At 42.0% G+C, this 26962-nt stretch overlaps 1 protein-coding gene across 3 annotated transcripts in view; it reads right to left on the bottom strand.

Moving 5' to 3' along the window:
• BMF (Bcl2 modifying factor) overlaps positions 1–26589 on the bottom strand; it is an 84686-nt gene extending 58097 nt beyond the window's left edge. Inside the window, exon 1 of one of the 3 annotated variants that reach the window (XM_061611464.1) lies at positions 26452–26589. In XM_061611464.1, coding sequence (XP_061467448.1) covers positions 26452–26455 — 4 coding nt within the window. In that variant the 5' untranslated portion in view covers positions 26456–26589. Of the gene's footprint in view, positions 1–7812; positions 7904–26451 lie in introns of those variants that run through there. The other 2 variants (XM_061611460.1, XM_061611463.1) reach the window with 2 other exon arrangements.
• Positions 26590–26962: the final 373 nt, after the last annotated feature.

The raw sequence follows: 26962 nt of genomic DNA, 5'->3' as shown, positions 1-26962 counted from the left end.
AAAAAACACATAGCAGATTGAGAGTGACAAAGACATACACAATTTTTAGACCTGCCAAATTCCTCATTTGGTCTGCAAGGCTGTCTTTTCCCAGCCACGCCTAACTGTAACTCACCTGACATCATATGACATCAAATATGAGGCAGGTAAAGTGACAGCTGCAAAGGAACAACCGGGAGCTTTAAGAGTGCACTCCCAATAGTTTGAATGCAAGCCAAGCTTGTGAAGAGTTTAAATTTTAAACCTTTTAAAAATGAATTCAAGGCAGCTTACAAAAATAAGACAAAACTTACATAAATAAGACCATATACATCAACAGATAGAAAATAATAATTGTGGAACAGCAATCATAAAAGAAAACAACAAGGCATTACTTAAATAACAAACAGCCATTCATAGAACAATAATCATAAAAAGAATGTTAATGTAACATGCCACAAAGTACTACTTAGCAAAAAAAAGCCTTCTTAAACAGCCATGGTTTGGCAAAATAACTAAAGGAATATAGCACCAGAGCCTGACAGATCTCACTTGGAAAGGCACTCCACAAGGTGGGTGCAATTACTGAGAAGGCTCTGCTTCTAGCAACTCTAGAATGAATTCCAGAACTGGAAGGAGAAGGGGTGTAGTAAGTCTTCTGAGAACAGAATAAAATTGAATGTGGGCCGGTGCAGCACTGGTAAGCCTTGCTAGTAACCTTTCTAGCATTTACCATTACATATTGGTGTGGAAAGTAGCCTTACTTGTATTGGTCAGCATTGTTGAAGGGAGGCAAGGAGAGCCTTACTGGCATTTGTCATTTAAAAAAAAAAGCTAGATGAGCACTCCTGCCCTGGAGTGTTATATAGTGCGGAGCACCCCTCTTCTAAAGCATAAAATCACTAAAGCTAAACTTTTTAAAAGTCACCATATGACTGAGGGTGCTGTTGGAGGAGTTGCTGTTCTATACCTTATCCCTGCGCGGCACTGAAAGGAATTTTCGGTCCATCTCTCACATTGTGAACTGCTTCATGGGCACTCTGAGAAAACTGCGCTCTCAAGTGACCATTTGTGTTGCAGTAAGTAAAAAAGCTGCCATGACACTCTTGCAGCCACTTTCCACATAGCAAGAATCCTGTCTGTCTGGGAGAAGCACTGCATTTTCCCCAGAAGCAAAATATAATGCAGCCAGTGGTCAGGGAAAATGTGATATCGCTGTAGCTGATATCCCCACAATTTAGACAGCAGATGTTTGGACTGTGTGCAACAGAGAGGCAACAGCTGCACTTTATTTATTTAAAACATTTATACACTGCTTAATCATTTGAATTTCTACATGGTATACATAAAACACGCCATACATAAAATAAACAATAAAATAATCATAAAACCAAAACTAATTGTTGCGAAATGCCCTCTAAAATACACATTTTTCTCTGAAATTGCCAGTAGAGGGCAACATCACCAACACAAACCAAATATACAATGGCTGGGAAAGTGCAATACATGTGCTTTAGCATTTAAAACAGATAGTTGAAGCACACAGTGATCATTTATAATTATTTATTTATTTATTTATTTATTTATTTATTATTTCAATTTATATACCGCCCTTAGCAGAATAGCTCTCAGGGCGGTGAACAAACAAGATAAAATACAATATATCATAATAAAAATCATAAAAACATATACAAACAAACAACAAAAAACACTACAAAAACACAATACGACAAAAATTAAAAATACGGATTAAAAGATTAAAATGGTTAAGAAAATTAAAATGCCTGGGAGCATAAAAAGGTCTTTACCTGGCGCCGAAAAGATAAAAGTGTAGGCGCCAGGCGTACCTCTTTGGGGAGGCTGTTCCACAACTCAGGGGCCACCACAGAAAAGGCCCTAGATCTAGTAACCACCCTCCGGGCTTCCCGATGGGTTGGTACCCGGAGGAGGGCCTTAGATTCTGAACGAAGTGAACGGGTAGGTTCGTATCGAGAGAGGCGTTCCACAAGGTATTGAGGTCCCACGCCGTGTAAGGCTTTATAGGTAAGAACCAGCACCTTGAATCTCGCCCGGAAGCAAATAGGAAGCCAGTGCAGACGCGCCAAGACAGGTGTTATATGCGAAGACCGACTGGTCCTCGTCAGTAGTCTGGCAGCTGCGTTCTGCACCAGCTGAAGCTTCCGAATTGTCTTCAGGGGCAGCACTACGTAGAGCGCATTACAGTAATCCAATCTTGAAGTTACCAGACCGTGAACAATGGAGGCGAGGTCGTCCCTGTCCAGATAGGGGCGTAGTTGTGCTACCAGACGAAGATGGTAAAACGTATTCCGTGCCACCGAGGCCACTTGGGCCTCGAGAGACAGGGAAGAGTCGAGAAGAACCCCCAAACTACGTACCTGTTCCTTCAGGGGGAGTGTAACCCCATCCAGAACAGGGTTAACATCCACCATCTGAGCAGGGAAGGCATTCACCAACAATGTCTCGGTCTTGTCTGGATTGAGTCTCAGTTTATTAGCTCTCATCCAGTCCATTATCGCGGCCAGGCAACGGTTCAGCACATCAACAGACTCACCTGAAGAAGATGAAAAGGAGAAATAGAGCTGCGTGTCATCAGCATACTGATGGCAACGCACTCCAAAACTCCTGATGACTGCACCCAGCGGCTGCATGTAGATGTTGAAAAGCATGGGGGACAAAACCGACCCCTGAGGGACTCTGCAATGGAGAGTCCATGGTGTCGAGTGATGTTCCCCAAGCACTACCTTCTGGTGACAATCCGCGAAGTAGGAGCGGAACCACTGCCAAGCAGTGCCCCCGACACCCAACTCCGCAAGTCTCCTCAGAAGGATACCATGGTCGATGGTATCAAACGCCGCTGAGAGATCAAGGAGAATCAACAGAGTCACACTCCCCCTGTCCCTCTCCCGACACAGGTCATCATACAGGGCGACCAAGGCTGTTTCGGTGCCAAAACCGGGCCTGAAACCGGATTGAAACGGATCTAGATAATCGGTTTCATCCAAGAGCGCCTGGAGTTGGCTGGCAACCACCCGCTCCAAAACCTTGCCCAGAAAAGGGATATTCGCCACCGGTCTATAGTTGTTTAAATTATCTGGTTATTATATTATATTATATTATATTATATTATATTATATTATATTATATTATATTATATTATATTAGCTTACCAGGCAGATTTGAGATCCTGGTTACTTGAAAGCAGGACTGCTGTGCAAAAGACGGTGTTTGCGCTTGCAGGATCCCCTGGCATTTCTACCTAACTGAGCAAGCATTTTAAATCCATTTTCGTTCCTCTTTTTATAACGTGTTTTAATGGCATTGGCCACATAAACAGTATTTCTGTCTCATAAGCATCTTTTCAGTTTGGGTTGCTGCCCAAAAACATAGTTCCATCTCTAAAGAAACAGGCAGTTCTTCCGTTCAGTTATGATATTATTTTGCAGGTAATTTAGCTTTGAACTTAAAACAATTCCGCTCTCCAGAGAATCCCAAGGCACATTAAATGGGCAGGCATGGTTGACATCCTCATTTCTTTTTAATGAGAGAAATAAGGACAGCCTGATCCTTAAATCAAAGTACTTGGATCTGTACCAGGTTACAACCTTGTACATAATAAAGGCGTTGTGCTCCAGGTGTAAGCCAAGGGCGGTGGGCAACCTCTTTGCCACTAAGGGTGGTGTGGAGACAGATGAGACAGAGCGGAATAAGGCAGCGGGTGGGACCAGAGCTGGCATCCACACAGACACAGACCCTTTCCTGCCCCATATACGTGCAGACATACAGACAACCAGGGCCAGCATCAGACCTCTGTGAGCCCTTGGGCACCAGACCGCCACGAGCCCTGCCTATCCCCTGCGTGTGTGTGCACATTTAAATATGCCCGGTAACACCACCTCTTGCAGCGCCATGGCACCACGTCAACACACTGGCCTGCCATCTTGGGTCATGACAGGCATACGTGTGCAGTGCACTGATATGGCAATGCAAGAAGTGGCACAATTAGGCATATTTAAGCATGCACCAGCTAAATGTGCATGGGTGATGTCACCTGGGAGAGTGGAGCTCCTGCTGCGTGATCTGTGACCCGCAACCTAACGCTGGGGGGATCACTGGGCGGGAGCTGCACTCTCCCAGCCCCAGGGGCCCTCGACCAGCACCCAACCTGGCTGCCCACTGGTGCCAGACTGACAGACAACCTTTCCCCCCTTCTCTCTCTCTCTCACAGACACAGATTAATCTCGCTTCCCCAGCTGTATCAGGATTGCAAAGAAGTGCAGGCTCTAACCTGCACTAGTCCCCACCAACCTCAATGCAGCTAGAACTGCTGTATATTTTGTGTGTGTGGGGGGGGGTTAAAGCCTACACTCTCCAGCACCCTGTGGGTGCAGCTAACACTGGTGTCCTTGTGCTGCACAGAACACAGCAGTCTCTTTCCTGTCACCCAGCTAATGGCTGATAAACAGAGAAAGGGCTCCCCTGAGATTGTTGGGCTGCATTGAGCATGGCTGAGGGCTGCATATGGCCCATAAGCCATGACTTGCCCATATGGGGTGTAGGCCATCCCTGCACAAGTTGTGTTCAGGTTGTTTTTAATGATGTAATTCAAAACTGTTGTGACTCACCCTGAGACCTTTGGGAGAAGGGCGGGCAATAAATTTTAACACCGCCACCACCAAGGTTATCCCAATGTAGTAGTTAAAATGTTGGACTAGGGATGGGGAGACCCAGGTTCAAATCTCCACTCAACCATGAAGCTCACTTGGTGGCCCTGGGCCACTCCCCTTTCCTTAGCCTAACCTACCTCACAGAATTGCTGTGATGATAAATACCAAGGGTGTGTGTGAGAATAATGTATGGTGTCATGGGCTCCTCTGAGAAAGGGCAATCACCTCTCCTATTAAGGGCTGCATTACACATTACATTTGAAAATGTGTGCCATGCAAATATCTTAATCAGGAAAGTGACTAATTGATTGCAGCTCCAGGTCACTTGGCAATAGATCCAGGTTTATCAGACTATTTCAAGGTCCCCCCTGTGAGTGGGGAACAGTGTATGCAAGGCTGACATAGATGAGAGATGGGAGAGGCACTCCAGGTGTGCTGTCAAACCAATTTGTTGGGTTTTTGGAAACTACCATTACTGGGCTGACTGTTGTTGATGGTGCTTTTGTATGCTGTTATTTCAGTATCTGTGCAGAACTTTAGACTGATTTTTTAATTATGTTTTTCTATAAATTGTTGTTGAAATGTTAGTATGATGTTTTGAAAATAATTCCAAAATCCATTGTGGGACAATACCTGGGCAGAACAATCCAGCTATAAGAAGCCAATGTAATCTACCCCTATTCCAAACTTTGTTCAGGAGCGGAGCCTAAGCCAGCTCCAGCCTGGTTGAAGGAAAACAGGCCTTTAAAATAGAGTTGGATTTATACCAACTTTTTTTGCCAGTGTAATTTCTGCTGGGTACTAGATCACAAGTCCAAGCTGAACAGTCTGGAATAGGATAAGTCTCCCCCAGCCTCATCCCAACCCTCCCCTGGAATGCCCATTTTGGGGGGACTATCCCCACCTTTGGCTGAGCTCTGGCTGAGCCGAGATGGAAGACATATACTGGCATATCTCCTGCTAAGCCAGGATGACGGACTTCAGCCAGTGTAGCCCCAGTTGAGCTAAGACTCAGCTGGAAATCCACCTATTCCAAACTCCACTCATCCCGGTGGATCTTGCGTTTGGATTGCTCCCTTGCTGGGCTAACTAACATTTTTCTTACGGGCCAAAACGGCTACCTTTGTTTTGTCTGATACTGATATACTATTGCAGTGCTCTTTGATGTTGATACTATATGGATTCCTCTTTTTTATATTGTGAGCTGCTTTGAATACAGTTCCTTTTATGGAAAGGCAACATCAGTCCAATCTAACATGTTGTGAATATCTTGTACACTTATATTGCTGCTGGATTGAAGTTAGCATGAATATCCTGCCAAGTACAATTGTGGTTTTATTTCATTGCCTGAAAAGATGCTAAACATACAAATACAATCTATTTTTAATAGGACATCTTTCCACAGAAGGTGTTTAGTATTAGGGTATATAAACATATCTTTAGAGCTGCATCTGTCACCTGTCATGGGGAGGGAGCATTTTAAATGTGCTTTGTGAAAACATTGTTTTAAAATGTACACACTTTCCGCAGTGGCCGACTAGCTCTGGGAAGTCCACAAACAGGGCATGAGGACAAGACCTCTCTCAGTGTTAGGAACTGATATTTGGAGGCATGCTGCCTCTGCTCCTGAAGATAGTAGATAATCATCATGACAGGTAGCCACTAATAGCCTCATCATCCATGGGTTTGTCTAATCCTTTTTAAAAAACCTCTATGTGGAGAGTCACCACATTTTAGGCTAGCGACTTCCATAGTTCAGCTATGCACTGGGTGAAGAAATAATCACAGGTCTCTGACATTTTATTTAGTTTGGCCCAAGTATCAGAATTTATATCCAGTTATGTAACTAGAGGGGGGCAATCCGGACAGGGGTACAAAATGGACAAAGGTCATGTGTTCCTTTTTTAACAACATTGTGTTACATAATGTTTTCAGTATGGAATAATCAGTCATATTTTCAAGTAGAGTACAGTAATGAAAAGCCAGATAACCCCTTGCACAGGAGAAAGGCAGCAGGTCAGGCTGATTGGCCCCGTCCGTGCCAGCGGCCTAACACAATAAAGTACATTCACCCACCAAATATTGCTGGTGAGATTAGGAGATAACTAGAATGCCCAGAGTAGTGCCCTGAAAGGGCTGCAGCCATTCTTAACTTCAGTTACCTAAGATTTTATCATGAATTCCCTAAAGGGGTCAATGTGGTCACAATTTGTGATTTATGTTTTAATTTATTTACCTGTTACATATAAAGCTCCCAGGCCTGGCACCAGAGGGTGGCTAGGTTGGGCCCTGGCTGGCCCTGAAGGACCCTTCCTTAGGGTAGGAGGGTGGTGCTCCCATTCTGCAGTCTGCTTCTCTAAGGGGTTGATGCCCCCACCGCCATCTTGGCTAATGGCAGGCATGCGCGCTACATGCATGCCATGCACTCTGATGTGAGAGGTAGGTGGGATGTATGGGCAGGCTTATTAGTGCCACATTGCCTGTATCGGCAGGGGGTGTTGGGCTATAGTGCTGTGGGCTCGGGGCTGGCTGGTGCCCAAGGGCCCAGTCATGCCTGGCACCGGCCATGAAGGCTCCTTCAGACAACCTATTAACTGAGCATTCATCCTGATTTGCTAGCACAAAGCTTACATGGAGGTTAGATTATACGTGATCTTTATTGAGCATTCATTCTGATTTGTTTGTGGGGGGTTTATATGACAATGGGCATTCATCCTCATTTGCTTACACAATGTTTACACGTCTTCCCATTGTTGAGATTTTGGGCATTCATATTCATCCCACACTTTTCAGTGCATTTCCCCATCACTTTCCAAACCACAAAAAACTGTCTCTTTTTTAAAGTAAATTTGTTGTGCTAGGGTAACAGAGCACTTTAATCCACTTTAAGTGCGCAAATCTAAATTTCCTGGGATGCCCTTGAAAACCTTATGCAAAATACTGACAGTCTGGAGGTGATCATACTCTCTGAGATGATTGTGAGGGGAGTCTGAGCACTTTCAAATTCCTGGGAGGAGAAGGTGCAGAACCGGGAACCTGTCCTCGGCATAGTCATAATTAGTTACAGTACATAAAAACAGAGAGAAAACATTTTAGTGCAGCTGTTTACTCTGCTTATAGATGTTGCTTGCAGGTCTGCTTTACTTACCATATGAGCCAGACCATCTGCTGAAGAAATCCAGGGCACAGCAACATCATAATACTGAAGCTTCCCTCTTCAGTTTGTGCTCTTATATGCTTCTGGGACAGAGGCATGTCTGGACTTGCCACGCTCTGATGCTCTTAGCTCTGTCAGAAGCCTGAAAATGCTAAGGGCTTCCAAGGTTGCAATCCTAAAATACTTACTACAGTGAGTAAGCTCCTTGAACACAGTGGGACTCACTTCTGAGTAAACATGCTTAATACTGAGCTGTACATTCCCGCAAAATGTACCTCAGAACCAAACCAGATTCACTATTACCATTTTGTTGCTTACAAATAAGTAATTTTAGTTCAGACTGTTTTGGAAGTGTGAATCATAATGCTATAAACTTTGGGGGCAAGGGCCCCAAAGGTGAAAGAATTTTTTAGGTTCTAAAGAGAAATTCTACTTTTCTACACAGACCATTACCAGCCTGCTCCGGGTGCGCGGCTCCTGTCTGTTCTACCTACCTCTCTCCTGTCTTCTGCTGCTGCATCGCTTCACGTGCAGGGCTGCCATCAACCAAAATGACGGTGGAGGCTTCTCTAAGGGGCGGATGACCCCGCCACCATCTTGGTTGATGGCACACATGCGTGGTACACTACATGCACGCACATGCCTGCCATCAACCAAGATGGTGGTAGGGACATCAGCCCCCTAAAGTAGCCTCTGGCACCATCTTGGTTGATGGCAGCCCTGCGCACACAGTAGCAGAAGACAGGAGAGAGGTAAGTGAAGTGAGTGAATGGGCGGGCGGCCTGGAAGCTTCCTCCCTGGAAGCTCCCCCCCTCGCAGCAGGGGAGTACTACTCTCCCACCCTAATGAGGGGCCCTTCAGGGGCCCTCAGCCAGGGCCCGACATGGCCACCCTTTGGCACCAGCCCTATTTCTACATAATAAAGAGGGGAGAAAAGGCATTCCTGCAGCATGAGTAAAAAATATAAGCAACAAAATCCATTCAGCTTAACATTGTGTGTTAAGGGCTTTCAGCATTTCCACAAGCTCCAAAATAGAAGGAAATTACAGCAGTGAAGGGCCATACTCTTAAGAGCCATGTTATTTAGGCAATATTGATATAGTATGGTATCCAATCCTGTGGTTCATTCCAGCTTCACCACTTCCTTGGAGCTGGATGGCTGTTAGTGACAGAGTGGTGGACCTAGGTCCTTGATTTGTTAGTTCACTGGAGTCAATGGGCTCATCTACATGGGAGCATTTGTTCATAAAAATACACTGTATTTATCTTCTTAACAGATTTGCACTGTCCGCAGTTCCTGCTCAATGTTAGCTGCAAATCACTTGTTCCCATTCACACAAGAAACCATTTCCCTGGGAAGGATTAGTCTCACTATTTCCTTGTGGCCCTGCCCTCTAATTATACACCAATTAGGTGACCAAGCATGCTCAGTCTGTTCTACCAGCTGCAGTAGGTTCCTTTTCAAAAAAAATCTGTAAGTGCGAATATCTGTGTTTTCTGTGCCTATAGTTGGTAGGATACAGCTGAAATACAAATCTTTGTTTGAGCAGTGTTATACTTTTGTGCACAAGTTAGGGGGAAAAGAAAATAAAGGCACCGTTTGCAGCAACATAAGAAAGGCCAGCAGAATGGAGGAGAGCAACCAGAAGTTGCTTGTCAGCCTACATGAAATAAAATGAAAGAAGGGAGGAGGAGATAGTGGGCATGGAGAGGGGAACGATTGACACCCCCACCTAAAAGCATTGGAGCAAAGTACCTACATGGAGTAGGGCACAAAGCCCACATGTATTTTCTCCCCTTTTGGTATTATCAGTGGATTGAGTTAGTACGGATTTACAGGGGGGAAACTCCGTGATAGCTTCTGTTTGCTGGTAACGTCATGTGAACCATGAAAATTTAAAGGAGATTTTAGCACCAAACACACAGTAAATCACCATGTAGATGAGCCCTAGGCAACTGAAACTATAACGCACCTGAAGCTATAATTCCATGTTACAAGTACCCAGCTGACAACCAACACCACATTAGAGGGAAGAAGATTTATCTACCTTGTTGCTGTGTATTCTGACCCTATCTTCATCCCCTAAAAAAATATTTTAACAACAGACTCAAAGGAAAACTAGCTACCAGGAGGTGATTCCAGGTGATGTGCTAGACAAAGAGTATCCTTGACTACTTGTGAAATGGAAATAAAAGGTGCCATCAGAATGCTGAAATATTGTTTTGAAGAAAGAAAAAATGGGTGTTGCCGTACAGTACAGTGAAGCTATGGCGGTAAAGACCCATATCTGACAGTACATTTCTGGAAGGCAAGTTTTTAGGCACAATAATCAAAGTTGTATCACTTTTTAGGCAGTCTTTGGTACTTGGCAAAGCTCTATCCATAACCTATTTAAAAATATACACCAAGAATTAAGTTTAACTATCATGTATTCTTAAGAAGGAGCCCTGGGACAGTTCACAAAGTGGCTAATAACAGAGAATCACAAAGCTACAATTTCTAGAGTTGTTGAAAACTGAAATCAGTTTAAAACTGTGGGTACATACAGTCATACCTTTAAAAACGGAAGTTGCTACGCTCTTCTCTAGAAGCATATTCATCACACTGATGTCAGATATACCTGTTTTTTTCCAGAATGCATTTCAGTGAAATCTGTTGGGTTTGCTGGAAGCAGAAGGTGGCTGCACTGTCTAGCTGGTGCCTCTGACATAATTATCTCACCCATTCCATCTCCATTTTGTTTTTCTTTTTTAAGAGAGAGACAGAGGTATGTTTTTTAATAAATCATATGATCTTTTAATTGCAAAAACCAAGGCCTGGCGAGACTGTGGTCCTCCAGAAGATGTTGGGCTCCAACATCTATCAGCCCCAGTCAGCATGGCCAATGGTCAGCAATGACGGAAGTTGTAAACCAACATCTGGAGAGCCACAGGTACTCCAATTTTGATTTTAAACATAATATGATGATTAAGCCAATCTTTTGAGGGTATTTTCTTTCATATACCCACCATGAAATTTATGAAAAATTGCTGGGCTGATAGAAGCTTGAGATATGAAATTGAGGAAGCATCCAAACTAGGAAATGTGGTAGTAATGGGTGACTTCAACTACCCGGACATAGACTGGCCGCATATGTGTTCCAGTCATGACAAAGAAGCAAAGTTTCTAGATATTCTAAATGACTATTCCCTAGACCAGTTGGTCATGGAACCAACCAGAGGGACGGCAACCCTGGACTTAATCCTCAGTGGGGACCAGGACCTGGTGCGAGATGTAAGTGTTGTTGAACCGATTGGGAGCAGTGACCACAGTGCTATTAAATTAAACATACATGTAAATGGCCAATTGCCAAGAAAATCCAACACGGTCACATTTGACTTCAAAAGAGGAAACGTCACAAAAATGAGGGGATTGGTAAAAAGAAAGCTGAAAAACAAAGTCCAGAGGGTCACATCACTTGAAAATGCTTGGAAGTTGTTTAAAAACACTATATTAGAAGCTCAACTGGAGTGCATACCGCAGATCAGAAAAGGTACCGCCAGGGCCAAGAAGATGCCGGCATGGTTAACGAGCAAAGTCAAGGAAGCTCTTAGAGGCAAAAAGTCTTCCTTCAGAAAATGGAAGTCTTGTCCGAATAAAGAAAATAAAAAAGAACACAAACTCTGGCAAAAGAAATGCAAGAAGACAATAAGGGATGCTAAAAAAGAATTTGAGGAGCACATTGCTAAGAGCATAAAAACCAACAACAAAAAATTCTATAAATACATTCAAAGCAGGAGACCATCTAGGGAGGCGATTGGACCCTTGGATGATAAGGGAGTAAAAGGTGTACTAAAGAACGATAAGGAGATTGCAGAGAAGCTAAATGAATTCTTGGCATCTGTCTTCACAGTGGAAGATATAGGGCAGATCCCTGAACCTGAACTAACATTTGCAGGAAGGGATTCTGAGGAACTGAGACAAATAGTGGTAACGAGAGAGGAAGTTCTAGGCTTAATGGACAATATAAAAACTGACAAATCACCGGGCCCGGATGGCATCCACCCGAGAGTTCTCAAAGAACTCAAAGGTGAAATTGCTGATCTGCTAACTAAAATATGTAACTTGTCCCTCGGGTCCTCCTCCGTGCCTGAGGACTGGAAAGTGGCAAATGTAATGCCAATCTTCAAAAAGGGATCCAGAGGGGATCCCGGAAATTACAGGCCAGTTAGCTTAACTTCTGTCCCTGGAAAACTGGTAGAAAGTATTATTAAAGCTAGATTAACTAAGCACATAGAAGAACAAGCCTTGCTGAAGCAGAGCCAGCATGGCTTCTGCAAGGGAAAGTCCTGTCTCAGTAACCTATTAGAATTCTTTGAGAGTGTCAACAAGCATATAGATAGAGGTGATCCAGTGGACATAGTGTACTTAGACTTTCAAAAAGCGTTTGACAAGGTACCTCACCAAAGACTTCTGAGGAAGCTTAGCAGTCATGGAATAAGAGGAGAGGTCCTCTTGTGGATAAGGAATTGGTTAAGAAGCAGAAAGCAGAGAGTAGGAATCAACGGACAGTTCTCCCAATGGAGGGCTGTGGAAAGTGGAGTCCCTCAAGGATCGGTATTGGGACCTGTACTTTTCAACTTGTTCATTAATGCCTAGAATTAGGAGTGAGCAGTGAAGTGGCCAAGTTTGCTGATGACACTAAATTGTTCAGGGTTGTTAAAACAAAAAGGGATTGTGAAGAGCTCCAAAAAGATCTGTCCAAACTGAGTGAATGGGCGGAAAAATGGCAAATGCAATTCAAGATAAACAAGTGTAAAATTATGCATATTGGAGCAAAAAATCTTAATTTCACATATACGCTCATGGGGTCTGAACTGGCGGTGACCGACCAGGAGAGAGACCTCGGGGTTGTAGTGGACAGCACAATGAAAATGTCGACCCAGTGTGCGGCAGCTGTGAAAAAGGCAAATTCCATGCTAGCGATAATTAGGAAAGGTATTGAAAATAAAACAGCCGATATCATAATGCCGTTGTATAAATCTATGGTGCGGCCGCATTTGGAATACTGTGTACAGTTCTGGTCGCCTCATCTCAAAAAGGATATTCTAGAGTTGGAAAAGGTTCAGAAGAGGGCAACCAGAATGATCAAGGGGATGGAGCGACTCCCTTACGAGGAAAGGTTGCAGCATTTGGGGCTTTTTAGTTTAGAGAAAAGGCGGGTCAGAGGAGACATGATAGAAGTGTATAAGATTATGCATGGCATTGAGAAAGTGGATAGAGAAAAGTTCTTCTCCCTCTCTCATAATACTAGAACTCGTGGACATTCAAAGAAGCTGAATGTTGGAAGATTCAGGACAGACAAAAGGAAGTACTTCTTTACTCAGCGCATAGTTAAACTATGGAATTTGCTCCCACAAGATGCAGTAATGGCCACCAGCTTGGACGGCTTTAAAAGATTAGACAAATTCATGGAGGACAGGGCTATCAATGGCTACTAGCTGTGATGGCTGTGCTGTGCCACCCTAGTCAGAGGCAGCATGCTTCTGAAAACCAGTTGCCGGAAGCCTCAGGAGGGGAGAGTGTTCTTGCACTCGGGTCCTGCTTGCGGGCTTCCCCCAGGCACCTGGTTGGCCACTGTGAGAACAGGATGCTGGACTAGATGGGCCACTGGCCTGATCCAGCAGGCTCTTCTTATGTTCTTATGTTCTTAAGCTTGTTAGATTTGTTCTTTTCCATTTCTGATTCTTATTATTCTAATGAATTAAAAACACACATGGCCAACAAGAATAGAATGCAAATTACAAAATAATGGATATGTAGCAAAAATGCATTTGATTTTGCTTTTCAGATATCACTGGATTTAAGGCCCTGGATTATTCCCTCCGTTGATGGCCTTGGTTCCAATTCTGAAAACAGAGCCATCATAACAGCTGCTCTGGAAGCTCTTGGCTGGGTCTGCAGTTGATTTCAGACTTCTCCTTCAACAGCCAGTCAGTTCCAAACCAAACTATTGTTTGTTTGGGCTTGTGAGACTCCCAGAGGCTTTTGAAGTCTGAGCACTCCACTATTAGACTTGAGGAAACAATGAAACACAGTAAAATATGTGTTTATGTGTATTTATGCCAATGTGCCTAATATGAAGGGAAAAATAGTGATCTGTAGGAACAAAAGAGGTTAGTAAAGGGGCAACAATTTCTCAGGAGACTCCTTTGTGACAAGCTCTATCAAACAACACAAAACATTTGAAAAAACAAAAAAGGAAAGACCTTGCACACAAAAGTCATTCTTAAATATGGTGAGCTCAAGATATTTTGCTGCTTGAGGTGAAGGGCAATATGGTACCTCCCCCATTCCTGGCATAGGAAGTGACCAGACTGGTAGCTGAATCTTACCTGAACACTGGGGAAAGGACAGCATCTTCCACTACAGCTGAGGGCAGCAGCAGTAGCAGCTGACGGGTGGGGAATCAGAATGTGCTAGAATTCTGCCCAATTCGGATTTGGTACTGAATTTTCCATTAATTCACTTATTCTCTAAAGTGCACATTGGATTTTTATGTAGCGATTTTCTGTGGCTATTTTCAAAAATGTTTTTTTTAAAAAAAAATCACCTCTAAAATATTGATATTAAGAACTATAATTTTATCGATATTTCTTTTCATTTATTGATAGTTCCTCTCCAAATATGGGCATTTCCCTTCCAAATATTGATATTAATATCAGTATTTTCTGTAAGGGGAAAAAATAGACTGGTAAAAGCAAGGCTAGCAGACAAAGAACAAACTCAAATTGATACTGGAATGTTAGGTTGTCGGAATGCTTTTGAACCAGCACCGGCCAATGGTTCCCATCCCAACTGGTGGGGTGGTGGTCTGTTGCTCTCCTGGCTTCCTAACGCTGCGGGCTGCTGTTGCTGACCAAGAGGGAGAGGTGCCAGAGATTTGGTGTGGCAGTGGAGTCAATCTGACGTTCCTGCCACCGCATGCTGCACAGCGCCAAGTTCTCCATGCCTGCTCTTCCTGCTCTCAGAGGCAGCAACCCACACTGTTAGGAAGCTGGGAGGCAACAGAGCCCCACCCATTGCTGCCCAACGGGCCACTACTGGTCAGCAGGCTACCTCAGGGGATGCAGGGCAGACTACTGGCACACAAAGACTTGTCTGTTCCTGTCCCTCAGCACCTGCTGCATAAGGCAGCTGCCTCACTCTGCCTTATAGTAGGGCTGGCCCTGGTCTTAAGCTAGGGCTCTTTTTCTGGACTGTGGTTCAGGTTACAGATATGATGATGGTAAAGCTCTTGTTTTACTCCAGGGCATAGGATCAAGATCCCTACTACGGGTGGAGGAGAAAGTCAATTCTGTTTGCATTTTAAAGGGAAACTGCCCAATTCACAGTTCTTGAACCAAGATGCAAACCGGAACACAATTATCCTTCAAAATTTGTACTTCTCCAAATTCTGCAATGCAGTTCTCCAACCAAACAGCATGTGCAAAAACGCATATAATGGGAGAACGTATGCACAAAAATGCTTATGTAACTAGGAAAAAATTAAAACGCATTTTATTAGGGAAAAGCTACTTCTCAAATGTGTATATTAGTCAAAACTATATGAATAATATGTATATTAGGAGACATTTGCATTACAATGCTTACACATTTTCTTTTTTTAAATCACAATCTACTATGGAAATGTGAAGAACGGAATTTACAATTGGGAAAAAAGAGAAACTGAAATGGACAGATTCTTCCATCCCTATCCCCTTGGCAGCTCATTAGACATAACTGGTTGGCTGTATTTGGCCCAGCAGTGTGTGATACAAGGCCTAGGTCATTAAAAATTTCCCCAGTTTCATACTGTCTCAAATTGTAGATGACATGGCATGGTCTGAAGACATCAGGATGCAGCAGCTTTGCTGAATCTAAAGGCAGGTCTGGGTCTGCTTAGTGCCTAGATGGGAGTCCAGGGGAGAACCCAACCTATACCACCTTAAGTTGCATAATGGTGGAATATCAATTATATCATACAGGGATTGCTAACTTTTTTAGGCCCGTGGACATATTTGGATTTCTAAGCACCACCTTCGGACCACTTCACTCCCTCTTCCCTGGATCAGGCCACCCCTCAGAGACACTGAAAGAAAAAGCACACACACTTTTTAAAGCAATCTGGTAAAAAGTGGGATCTGGTAGAATGAATCTGAGCCTTGAAAATTGTACAGAGCTGAAAGAGGAAAAGGAAAAGAGTGTCACTCTTCCAGCTTCCTTCTTCAGGTCTATGTACTTCTCCAGAAAGAAAAAAGTCACCATGATCAAGGGGGCAGCAAGTAGTGGTTATTCAGAGGCTTTGTTGGTGTAAGGGGAATACCTCAAGGGTGCTATTGCTCCTATGGGTGCCTCATTGGCACCCCCTGATATAATCAATATTTAAATGCAAAGAATACATACTGTGATCACTGACTTCAGTGAGATTGCTCCAAGCAAAAAAATTGAGCCCTGCACCTTAAGACGCTAAGTAAAAGTGCATGTCTGAAAACAACCTAATGCAATAATAGAGCTCTGGAAGACATTTGCCTTGCAATGCTTTTCAGAAAGATATGACAGGATTTAATGAAAGGATGGACTCAGAGGAATTCCTTGAGGAAATTAGTCATTGTTAAGCAATGGCTCTGAGTAAACAGACCAAAACCAAGACTGAGACAGTGTGTCTGAAAGAGAAAATAGTGAACTGAAGCAAGTTGCATAGTGGTAATTTTGCTTAATTTTGATAATAAAGCTGCCACAAAAGGAAACAATCAACTTTGAAGTTTTCCTGCACATGAAAGATCCATTTAGAATGAATGGAAACTGCACAAGAATTAGTGGTCTTGCACTGTTCCCTTTCATTTCACTTCAGCTTGCATAATGAACCAATGCAGCCCTATTTGTTGGCACCTTGCTAGCAGTAAGAGCCATTCAGACACCCACCCACCCAAAAGGGAGAATCGTGTGATGCTTTACTGGAGAAAAATTACACAAGCTCTATGGATAATTTTGTTCAGAAAATGATACCAAAACCAGATAGCTACACTGGTCCAGCAGAGCAAAAAGCACAGTTAGTGAAATACATTTTATTGTTATTTATTTATTCAATTTCTATCCATCCTTTCTGAAGGAATCTGGGCAGCAAACACATCAATGATAATACCATTTTTAAAATAAGCTTTTTAAGAACAATAAAGAACATTCTAAAAAAAGGTTCACAATGCAGTATGTAAGCTTTTGAGTCATACAGAACTCTTTCTTGGACTGGATTATCAAGAATCTCAGTAGTTAGATGTTGCATTTTGAGAAATGGGGGGGGAAGGATTTTTGGCTAACTTTCTTTGAGGGATGAATATCTGGAACCCCCACAAAGAGCTTAGCAGCAATCATTGCATTTATCATGCAAAAAAGGATAATAAAGGAAGTCTCAGTCTGATTCTGACACATCTAGGGCTAAATAGAAGCCCCTTTGCAAAGAAACAAAACCAGAAAAACACACATCTCTTTTCATTACAAACAACTGAAATTCCCATAGAACGCATTCTGCAGAAAAGCAAAAAAGATTCCTTTCAGCTGGGATCTAAAGAGTTGTCTTCAATTCTGAAAATAGAAAATGTATTCTAAAAATTAAATTAGATTATTTCTGTTTGAACAACAACACCTGGAAGCAGAGGGTTCAAAGAGATAGAGGTTCAAGCGGGGCTGTTTGAAGGCCCTGTGTAAACATCCCCATGCTGCTCCTTAAACTTCCTTAAAATCTGAGGCTTAAAGAGCAGCAGAGATGTTTACAAAAGGCTTTTTGTTATCAGGACTTCAAAGCATCACTATGTCAGGTGATTGACATATGGGCAGCCCGCCCACCTGTCAAATCTGGCTTGCCAGGGGTTGGGCCAGAAAACATGCCTGACCCCTGATCTAAGTAAACATGCAATAATCAGTCCAGATTAAGATTGGCTGATGCCTGGGAACTATACTAATTTGCCGAGAGGGGATAGAAAAAATGGCCCTTTATATTATAAGGATGCATCACTCTTCATTAAAGGAAGTAAAATTTGATGCTTATAATGCAGCCTCTTTTGCAGCCTCTTTCCACATCTTCACAACAATCATGTGAAGTAGGTTAGGCTGAGGGTTGGTGATTGGCCCAAGGCAGGAACTGAACAAAAACCATGATAAACCAGTTCAAAATGTGAACCTGCACATGCTGAGAATATTTTTTGTTGTTTATCAAAGTTGGCAAACTCAGTTTTTCTTTGTCTTTTGCTGTAAAATATCAGGAGGGAGGATGCCTGCTTTCCTGGTTTTGTGTGTGTGTATTTCTAATGTCTCTTTTACCTGTGAATGTTTATGGAGTTACAGATGTCCATTTTTAATTTTTAAAATTAAAAAGTATATTATCAAGTTTTCTCAATGTTTTGTTGCTATTGTTTTTACTCTAATGTCAAGAATGTAGCACTGGAATGGTGGGACAGAGAGAAATGTTTGCTGGGTGTTGTTACTGAAGTGTTGTATCCAGTGTGTTACTCCTGGATTTTTTAGGAAAATTCTGGCGGGTGGGACTTAAATTAACTGTAGCAGCATTATGTGGGGAGGGGTGATTAACTGATTTCCCATCCATTGGGGGGAAATAGGGAAGTTGCTATTGTTGATATAATCACATAAATAGGCATGCATGTCAAAGTCTCAAATCCTTTGGGCTCAAAAAAGAAAAAAAGGTGGCTGACCTGTGTGATAAAATTGCTGTAGTTATTATGACATATTAATAAAGAATCACAACAAATGCTCTTAGAATACACTGCTTGCTTTTTTAACAATTTAAAACTTAAATTTATCCAAGCATGAGCATCTGAATTGCTATAAATCCTTTTTTTTTTTACCCCTTCCATCTGAAATATCAAGCCTGGTCTTGCACTGAGTTTAGTATTGCCAGCCTAAAGGCCCATCCATACCTAACAGCAAAACCCATGGTTTCCATATTCGGTTGGTGGCCTCAAGATCTGGCTACCTATTAGCTACCAGGCTAAGTTCAAGGTTCTAGTTTTGGTGCACAAAGCCCTATACAGCTTGGGACCAGGGTACCTGAAAGACCATCTTATCCCTTATATACCCAGTCAATCACAGTGCTCTGCGGGTGAGGGCCTCCTGCGGATACCATCTTATCAGGAGGTCCGTTCTGCACAACATAGGAAACGGACCTTTAGTGTGGCGGCACCTACCTTGTGGAATTCCCTCTCCTTAAATATTAGACAGGCACCGTCTCTGTTATCTTTTCAGTGCCTACTGAAGACCTTCCTCTTTCAACAAGCCTTTTCAGTTGAGACCTTCTCCCAGTCTGTGTCTGTGCTGGAATTGCTTTTTAAGATATTTTTAACGCTTTTTTAAAAAACAGATGTTTTAAAACTTTTTTTAAAAAACATTTTTTTTAAGTTTTAAAAATGTTTTTAAAGATGTTTTGTTTTAATATATTCTGAAGTCTGTTTTTATGATGTTTTAAAGTGTTCTTAGTGCTTTTGTTTGCCACCCTGGGCTCCTACTGGGAGGAAGGGTGGGGTATAAACAAACAAATAAAAAGTGTGCATATTGTTTAAACAGTAGTTATTCTTCTCCACTGTATCTATATATCCTCTGTATCACCCTCTTTCTTTTTAGTTCATCTGTTTTTGTAAAGTAATAGAGTTGGTAGCAATCTTGGAACAATAACTGATGCAGGGTCTGCAACGCAGGAATGGAACTACAACATCCCTGACAGATGGCCATCTGGCCTCTCTCTCCAGCAAGGTTCTGCTTTTAGCCTCCTGATTTCCTGTTCTTAGCTTTCCTGATGTTGCTGACCAGATTTCCTAATCATTGGTAACTTTTCATGCTTTCAGAAACAGATTTTGTAATCTGAATCAAATTTAGGCTGTTCTTATACATGATGCTACAATCGTTTTTTGTTTTTTCTCACAGCAGCAGTTCAACTGTAATACCTATACTGGCTAGAGTGTAAATTCTTTTGTGCTTTCTATCTCAAATTAACAAGATTCATGCAACTAACATAGGCTCAAAGATGCTTTTAACGTTATGTGTGAAACCAGAAACTTACTCAGTATGTCTTAGAGGACAAATAAGCATTCAAGTATAATAAATAGAAGGAAACCATTTATTAACATAAAGAATATGAAAACACTAAGATTATAATCCATTTATGCTACAGCATTTTGGCGTAACACAATTACAACACAATCCTAAAGCATATTTACTCAGAAGTAAGCCCTGTTAAATTGATTGGAATTTACTCCCTAATAAAGGTACTTAGATTTGGCACTGGGGAGGGGGAAAGTTCCTCTTAAAGCAAATACCAGCCTCAGAGGAGGGATTTGACTCAGGAACACAGAATGGAAGAGCTCTGATGCCAATGATTCTCAACCATACTCCCAGTTGATGCAATTTGCAGTTTTAAAAACCTGCAGGTTAAATGCAAAGACACATTGAATATCATGTCCAGTTTGACCCTTGCAGCAATGCATGGGAATGAATGAAGGAGAGGATGTGTTTTGCTCTAAAGGTACTGTAACCACTTTAACCTTTTCTGTTTGAAAAGAACTGTTGGATAACAATAAAATTACAAAATGCTTATCCCATTCAAAACTGCTACACAGATACAAATGCCTACTTCTGTTATTATCTGTTGTGCCTTAATAATTCATCTTCCCTAAATTCATTGTAAATTGACTATAATTTCACATTGTATAATTTAAACTCTTGTATACTTTAGACTCAAGGTGCTAGCTTATGTAATGAAAGACCAAGATACCAGCAGAGTGTATCCATGGAAAAGTACCTATGGGTTCACTGGGGATGCACAACACCTTTTCCTGCAAGGTTCTCCATACTAGCCCCTAAATGTGAAAACCAAACAGAAACTTAAAACAAACATGAAAATGTCAAAATGATTTTAACAAAGGATACAATATAATATATACACTTATCTGGGGACTGAGAGCAACTGTCTAGGCCGGGGATGAGTTCCCAAACTGTGGTCCACAGTGTCCACCAGTGTACCATGCAGTAGTGTTGCGAGACAATTTTCATTGAGGGGGCAGAGACAAAAATTGGGGGCAGAAGGGCTGGGGCACTGGTCACTATAAAAGAGTTTCTGGGGAAAATGTTTGTTGCTTCTATGGATGTAAGGGAGTGAGTTAAAGGTAAATGAAAGGCAAAAAGAAAAAGACAATGATGATTTCCTAAATGCAATACCATACCAAATTCCTATGAGTAAGGCAGAAAACTCAGCATCCGACGGGCAGTCAGGGTTCGTAACCAAAACTAGCCAGTCAGCCAAGGTCACAGAAATCCCATGTAGCAAAACCTGATCCGGGGCTGCTGTTAGTGCAGAATGCTGTGGCACGATTGGTGATGTAAGTGAGACCCTATCAGTACATAATACCTCTACTCTGAAATCTGCACTGGTTGTCGATTTGCCACCAGGCCAAGTTCAAGGTGTGCTTTCCATGTTAGGGGCGCCATATAGTACTTGTTCTGCTCTTGTAAGAAATTGATCCTTTAATGTGGCAGCACCTACACTTTGGAACTCCCTGCCTATTGTCATCAGGCAGACACCTTCATTGTACCATTTTCAGCACCTCTTAAAAACATTTTTGTTTAGGCAAGCTTACCCAGGCAGGTAGAAGCTATTGTGTTTTTTATCTTTTTAACTCATTGTTTGTTTTATTATTTTGAATATTTTAAAATACCTGTCTTTAACTGTTTTTACCAATAATTTTGTTTTAATTTCTTCTGTAAACCGCTTAGAGGTTTTTTACAATAAAGAGGTATATAAATGTTGTACATAAAATACATAAATAAATGTTGGAGTCACTGTGGCCCTTTGGTCTCTTCCCACTTTTACGAACAAAGGACCTTATACCAACTCAGGCCATTTGATACCGTCTAGCTCAGTACTAATGACATAGATTAGCATTGGCTCTCCAGGATTCCAGGCAACAGTCTTTTCCAGAGATTGAATTTTGGACCTTTGCATGCAAACCATATGCCCTGCCACTGAGCTACAGCCCTTCCCCTGTTTACAAAACTAACTTTTAAAACTGTTCTTTTCAATTCACTAATGGATGCACATCATACCTAGGGCAGGTCCACACCATTCATTTAAAGCACATTAAACACACATTTGAAGCACATGAATCACACCACAGAATCATGGGAACTGTAGTTTGTTAAGGGTGGTGGGAACAATAACTGTGAGGGGGAAACTACACTTTCCAGGATACTTTAGGGGAAGTCATGTGTTTTAAATGTATTGTGTGGATCTGCTTAATAAACTTTGCTTGCATGTAAATTGTTTTAATTATTTTTTTTAAATTGAAATGAGCTATAAAGTTTACTGGGTGACCATGAGCTACTCACCATCTCTCTGCCTAATCTGCCCCACAGGATGAAAACAACAGAGGGGAAACATGAACATCCCAAAGTAGACCATAGTGTGAAATCAGTTACTTATTGGGACATAGTATGAACAAATATTTATATAAGCATGACTGTCAGAGATGTTTATTATTTACACAACCTGTAAAGATATTTGTAGTGCAACCCTATGATTGTTTATTCAGAAGCAAGTCCCAATGTATTCTATGTTGGCCATTGCAGAACATTTTTAAAAATAAAATCAGTATTAGTTTCCTACATAATAAAAGCAGTGATACCTATGTAAGCCCTGCCTAATTGCTTTAAAAATAGGATTGGAGGGGGAGACAAAGATTTACAACACAAACATAATTATTTGCTATGTTCACTCAAAAGTCTCATTAATTTACAGCACAATCCTAACCATGTCTACTCAAAAGTAAGTCCTATTGAATTCAATGAGGTTTACTCCAGGTATGTGGGATTAGCATTGCAGCTTTACTCCCAGAAAAGCAAATATTGGATTAAAGCTTCATATTGGGAAGGTTTTCAAAACACTGGTCTCTTCAAAATTGAAACTTGTTTGACTCCTGCACACAAGAGCAGAAACCACTTAGGGTACTGCTGAAATCTATATACTTACTCAATTTATGAGATTTTCAGATAAACAGGAAAAAGACAACAGTTTCTACCTGCAATGGGGTCTAGGCACTGCCTGGAGGCCAAGAAATCCCTTGTCAGTCACAACCCTGACTTCACTTATTGGCTATAAACCTGAAAGGGCAAGGTTACAGCAGCCAGCTAAGAGATCATTTGACTGAAGTTCCGGGCTGTGTGTGTTGTTTGGTGCATATCTCGTGAACCAGACCACCTAGAAACTTAAGTTTTGTTTTTAAATGAAAGCTGAGAGTCCAGAGATTAAGGTGACTCACCTGGAGAGGACCCCCCCAAATCCAGAGTCTCCGGGCAAAAAACAGACACTTGGCAACCCTACCAGCAAATGTCACACACCCTATTTTGGTAGTACATAGGTTTGCATGTGAAAAGTTAAATAAAATGAATCATTTATGATTTGCACAGTTGGGTAGAGGTCTAAAACTGTTGCAACTAAGGCTTTAGCCACATTATACTCTTCAAAACCATTTTGAAATGGAACCAGCTTAAAAGGATATCTTCAACTTTTTTTAACTAACTAGGGAAGAAATGCCCCCCAGACATGAACGCACACACAATATTCCAGCTCCCCATTGCCTGAGCTAAGTAACTAGCTCACTCACCTCTCTGCTTCTTCTCAGATCCCGCCCTGAACCTGGCTAGGTTGCTGCACAGTCTAGGCCCCGAAGCCTAGGCATACCCACCAGATGCATTAATAACACTCAATACCTACAGAGGCTGCCCGAGCATTACAGGTGAAAGGAATATCAGTGTTGCCACAAGAAAAAAAAATCCCACCAGACCCATGCCCCAAATCCACCAAAATCTGTCCTTAACCCACTACACACTCTGTTTGAAAACATTTTTGCACTGTTGTGAAATAGTGTTAGGAAGAATTGCTTAACAAGGTGGATAATAGAATTTAAAAGTACTAGCAACTATTGGTGTGTTGTATTTAAGTTTGGAACTGCAGATATAAATATGTGTGTGTCTTTTAGATCTGAGAGAAGTATGGAGGTTTTGCATTCCTTTTTTTAAGATTTAAAGAATGCCATGTGTGTATTTGGTTGGCTACTCTGAGAACATGATGCTGGAGTAATGGGCCTTTGCCTGATCCAGCAGGCTCTTCCTGTGATGATTATAAGATGTACTGTTAGTACAAAGGATACCTGTTGTGTAATCACCTTATTAAATACAGAGGTTCCTCACTGGTGAGGCAGGTGCACTCTGTGCATACTTAGGCCATTTATTTCTCAGGTTTATAGTTCCTTATCATCATGTCTCCTTTGGTGGTGCTTAGCCTGCATCACACTTTGATTAGGTAGAATATTGCCTGCATATTTTCCTTCTCAGTAAGCCAATTGGCAGGAACCTCATTGTCTATACCTTTGAAAAACAAGCACACTAGAGGTACTGGACACTTGACTTAAAAATTCTCTTCTCTGTCACTGCCTCATTGTGTTGTGTTGGGCAAATTACTCTGGTATACTTTCAATCAAAGGGGTAGCAACTTAGAGACAGTACATAGGAAGAGAAATGCAAACAATTAAAAATACAAGAAAATATCCAAAAGTAGAAAAATTTTTTAAAGGCTAGGTTCTGGCTAGAGTTTCATGAAATACGTGTGTGTGTGTGTGTGTGTGTGTGTGTGTGTGTGTGTGTGTGTGTGTGTGTGTGTGTGTGTGTGTGTGTGTGTGTGTGTGTGTGTGTGTGTGTGTGTGTGTGTGTGTGTGTGTGTGTGTGTGTGTGTGTGTGTGTGTGTGTGTGTGTGTGTGTGTGTGTGTGTGTGTGTGTGTGTGTGTGTGTGTGTGTGTGTGTGTGTGTGTGACTGAGTGAGTGAGTAAGTGAAATTGAAGTATTTGTAAAAACAGCCAGATTCTGACCATAAAATGTTTGACGCCCACTAGATTTCCCACCAACCACGAGAGAGGAAAATTCACCATCAGACATGCACCTAAAACACTTGATTTTAGTGGGAAAATCATTAAATTGGCAACAATGGGGGAGATGTGTGTCCTTCTTGCCTTGCCTTCCTCCAACTGTAAACCCTTACGTTTGCCAACTCCCTCCCTCATTCATCAAGATTTGTGTTCATTCACACCTTTAACTCTTATATTTGCTGTGTTTGGTACCTACCCCCTTTTATCCATGAGACAAAGATACCGTGGATTCTTGAGGATAATTTTATTCATCTGATCACATCCAGTCCCATTCTTGGCCTAATCCCTCCTGCGTCTTTTTCTTCTCCTCCCAGCTCCTCTCCTCAACTACTGAGCCCTGCTCAAGACAAACTTCTTAAACTCAAACTTATTATTAACAGAATACAAAACTATGTTTGCATTCCCTTGGTAACTTTGCCCTGCGCCTCTCTTTGGATGCCTAAACTGTATTTCTAAAAGCTCAGCTTAAGTTACTGCAATGCTAGAAATTTGGGGACTGAAGGAAAATTTCATTGGGGGGCAGAATTATCATTTGGGAGGCAATGGCCTCATTTGCCCGCCTGTCGCTACACACCCGGTTCCATGAATTTCATTCAGGTGGCCGACAGTGAGTCTGTGGATTTGCTATTGAAGACTGGAGATGGTACATCCATCACAATAAATATTCCTGTTGATTGTATTTTAATTACTTTGTTTGGATTGTATTCAGCTAAATCCTACTCAGAGTAGATCCACTGAAATAAAGGAACTTAAGTTAGTCATGCCCATTAACTTCAACTGATCTACTCTTAAGTAGAAATAGTATTAAATACCACCCCATTTCTATAAATTATTATTCTATATTAATTTGAATTCTGTAGAGTACAATAAAATACAATCTGTAAAAAATAAAAGAAGCAATTAAAATACAGTTAAAAATCATTCAGCATCTAGCACAGTGCACTGGAATTGCTACAGCAGGCAGAAAAATCATTAACTGGTCCACTGAAACCCTCGGCAATTTTCAAGTAGTCCATGGAGAAAAAAGAGTTTGGAAACCACTGGTCTAGGGGACATGCATGGGATCGCTCCATTAGTTCTTTGTAGCCACTATCAAAGGCTTTCACTCCCATAAATGGCAACAGCTTTCTGACCTAGGGCGCTTCCAGGTGGGATTCAATCACATCCCGGCAAATTCAGAAAGCCCAATTAAAGCTGATTTGGAGTTCTGGTGAAACAAACCCCCTCCCCCCAAAATGTGGACTTTCCCAACAAGAAAACAATGGGGAAATGCACTGGGAAGTGTGGGATAATAACACTTGCTCCGTGCAACCTAGTCTAATTGCTCCACAAACAAACTGGGCAGGATGCTCGTTACCTGGCACCTGGAAGTAACCCTAGGAGGGATAGGAGGAGATGTATTTTCTAGACAATGACACCAAGCAGCTTTCTGAGGGATGTTATTGTTACAAGTCATGCTGTGTACATTTCCTTGGGAGCAGGTAGGCACAGTGATACTCGGTGGGACTTACTTCTGAGCAAACATGCAGAGAATTGCACAGCTGCTTGCCAGCATCCCTTACCCTGTGTATAAAAAATGGAAAACAAATATACTAGATGTATAAACAGCAGAAATGAATAAGAATAGCTCACCCATTTTCTCTGCCTTTCTGTTCTTACGCTTGTTAGGCACAGCCCCTCAGACCCCAGTGTCAGGAAGGCTTCCCTATCCTTTGACTCCTTTTCCTCCTCTGCTCCTTTTAAGCATTTGTTCTTTCTAGAAAATTGGTTGCAAGGCAGAGACAGATTTTCATTTTTAATAACAAGTGAGCTTCGGGTTCCCAACGGAAGAAATGTTCTCCATTGGATACAAGAAGGTCTTGTGTCACCCAAATTCTTTATTTATTAAAGAGACAGAACAGATCCTCTTACCACCCCCTCCCCACCGACCTCCCCGTAAAGTCACCTCCTTAAATCAGATGAGATGTTTACTGGGTCTTCATCTGCTCCACCCATCCCTAAGATCAGCAATGATAGGATAGGCCTGAAAAGATGCCTTTGGGAAGCAGAACAAGATACTTGGCTAATTTAAGTGTGCTGGGGCATAAGCCCCTGGCCAGTAGGGACCCCGATATGCCCCAGTTTTGTTGCATAACCTTAGCCT

This window comes from Rhineura floridana, chromosome 2 (genome assembly GCF_030035675.1).
Source record: "Rhineura floridana isolate rRhiFlo1 chromosome 2, rRhiFlo1.hap2, whole genome shotgun sequence".
Taxonomy (NCBI): domain Eukaryota; kingdom Metazoa; phylum Chordata; class Lepidosauria; order Squamata; family Rhineuridae; genus Rhineura; species Rhineura floridana.
This window is presented reverse-complemented; position numbering and strand designations above follow the sequence as displayed.